Source organism: Gavialis gangeticus, unplaced genomic scaffold, assembly GCF_001723915.1.
Source record: "Gavialis gangeticus isolate Ggan-Ray unplaced genomic scaffold, GavGan_comp1, whole genome shotgun sequence".
NCBI classification, from domain to species: domain Eukaryota; kingdom Metazoa; phylum Chordata; order Crocodylia; family Gavialidae; genus Gavialis; species Gavialis gangeticus.
Window position 1 is genome coordinate 19,616,325 of NW_017728998.1, and position 1,804 is coordinate 19,618,128.

At 44.1% G+C, this 1,804-nt stretch overlaps 1 protein-coding gene across 1 annotated transcript in view; it reads right to left on the reverse strand.

Moving 5' to 3' along the window:
• The window catches only part of GPI (glucose-6-phosphate isomerase), a 38,804-nt gene that overhangs the window by 27,432 nt on the left and 9,568 nt on the right, over positions 1-1,804 (reverse strand). Inside the window, exon 2 of the mRNA XM_019505564.1 lies at positions 1,381-1,471. Coding sequence (XP_019361109.1) covers positions 1,381-1,471 — 91 coding nt within the window. The remainder of the gene's footprint in view (positions 1-1,380; positions 1,472-1,804) is intronic.

Sequence of the window (1,804 nt, forward strand, 5' to 3'; positions counted from 1 at the left end):
TTTTTTGGGGGGGGGGGGGTTGTATGTCAGCAATAGTGAATACACGGAGGCTCAAACTTATTTTTCATTAATTTTTTGTCAGCATCACCAATGCACTAGGCTACCCCCCATTTTTAAAGACAGTAGGGTGGGAAAACAAAAAACTTTACTGTTGGCCTAAATTTCTCCAAATACAGATCTGATGCACTGCAGATGCAAGATTCCCCTCATCTGTGACACAGGTAGCCAGCAAGGACAGCAAACCTGGGTGCTACGTGGAAGTTATTCAGGCAAACCTTTTCTTTTAAAGAGTATGGCCCACCAGAAGTGACAGTCTCAGACTTTCAGATTCTTTAAGCAACAAAGCATAAAGCATTGCTTAAATTAGGGCTGTCCAACTAGTGACCCATAGGCTGCACATGGCCCACGAGGAGTTAATGTGCAGCCCATGGGCTCCCACCTGGCCACCATTTCCTCATCACACCAACTGCTGTCACAGCAGTCAGGATCTCTGGGGCAAGAAACAGAGCCAGAGGGGACTTCCATGACCACACCAGCAGGTGGCAAGGGGAGTTGCACAGTGGTGGCAGAGGCAGGGTTGGATGGGGTGTGGGCTCATACTGCTTGTGAGGCTTGCCTTTGCACTAGCAGCAGCAGTGTGGGGAGGAGAGGAGAGGAGAGGGGATGGACTTTTGCTGCCTATGCAGCAACAGCAGGACAGGGTAAAGAACAGGGCTGGGAACTTGTGTGACAGCGGCAAGGGGGCTGCATGGGACAGGGAACTGGAAGACTGAAGGATTTACAGCCCCTGGAGTATGCAGCCCAGGACCTGACTGGTGTGATGTGCTGCCTCCAGTCGCTTTGAAGTTGGACAGCCCTGACTTAAGTGAGAGGAGAAATAGCATTAAGGGTACATCACCTGTAATAATTGAATTTGGCTCTCGTTTTTGAGAATATAAAGGTTTGAATCCATAAAGAAAAAAGAGAAAGCACTTATATTGATCTTTAAAAGTACCTGATGGTTCTATTTATGGATAGTTAAATCACAATGGCCCAGGTAAGAATGGCTAATGCAAGCACATGGGAACAGAATAGCTAGCTGCATAGAAGCAACTTTAGGGAAGTGTTCCTGCCAAATTTAACAAAAACCCACTCTGCTGGACGCTCTACCTAGAGAAACAGAACAGACAGCAGCCATCTTTTACAGCGTCTTGCCTCCCTCAGCTCTGTGAGCAATCCCACCTCATTAGTGCACATCTCTGATGCACGTCAAATCTTTGCAACAGTGGAAAAGAACCAGGTCCTCCGAGCAAGAACAGTCTCTCTCATGGAGGATTACACTCTACATTTTTATGGGGTTTATTTTGTTCTTATTAATACTGTGGGTGCTTAAGAAGTTACCAGGTCAATCAGCATCTTCATGACTTCTTCTGTAACAAGGTTCTTCGAATAATCCACCAAGATATCCCCATGATCAGTATTCAGAGTCAAGCTGCCAAAAGAAGTGTGGTTTGTTTAATTGTACCCTCCCTAAAGAGAAATTACCAGCAGGAAGATTACCCAAATAATTTGGGCCATAGTTCTATAACAGCTATAAGAGTGACTTAAGGGACAGTTTTGCCCACAGGTTTCTCAAGAGGATTTACTAGGCTTTCTACTGGGTAGTTTTAATTTAAGACTATAATTTTCAACAAGGTGAATAATAGCCTCCATTTTCTACTTGTAACTGTTTCACAGTAGGCAGAAATCTATCAAACATTAATGGAAATAAAAAGTCATATTCAAAGTGAGGCTAGACTTTTTAACAATTACAACAATATAAAAA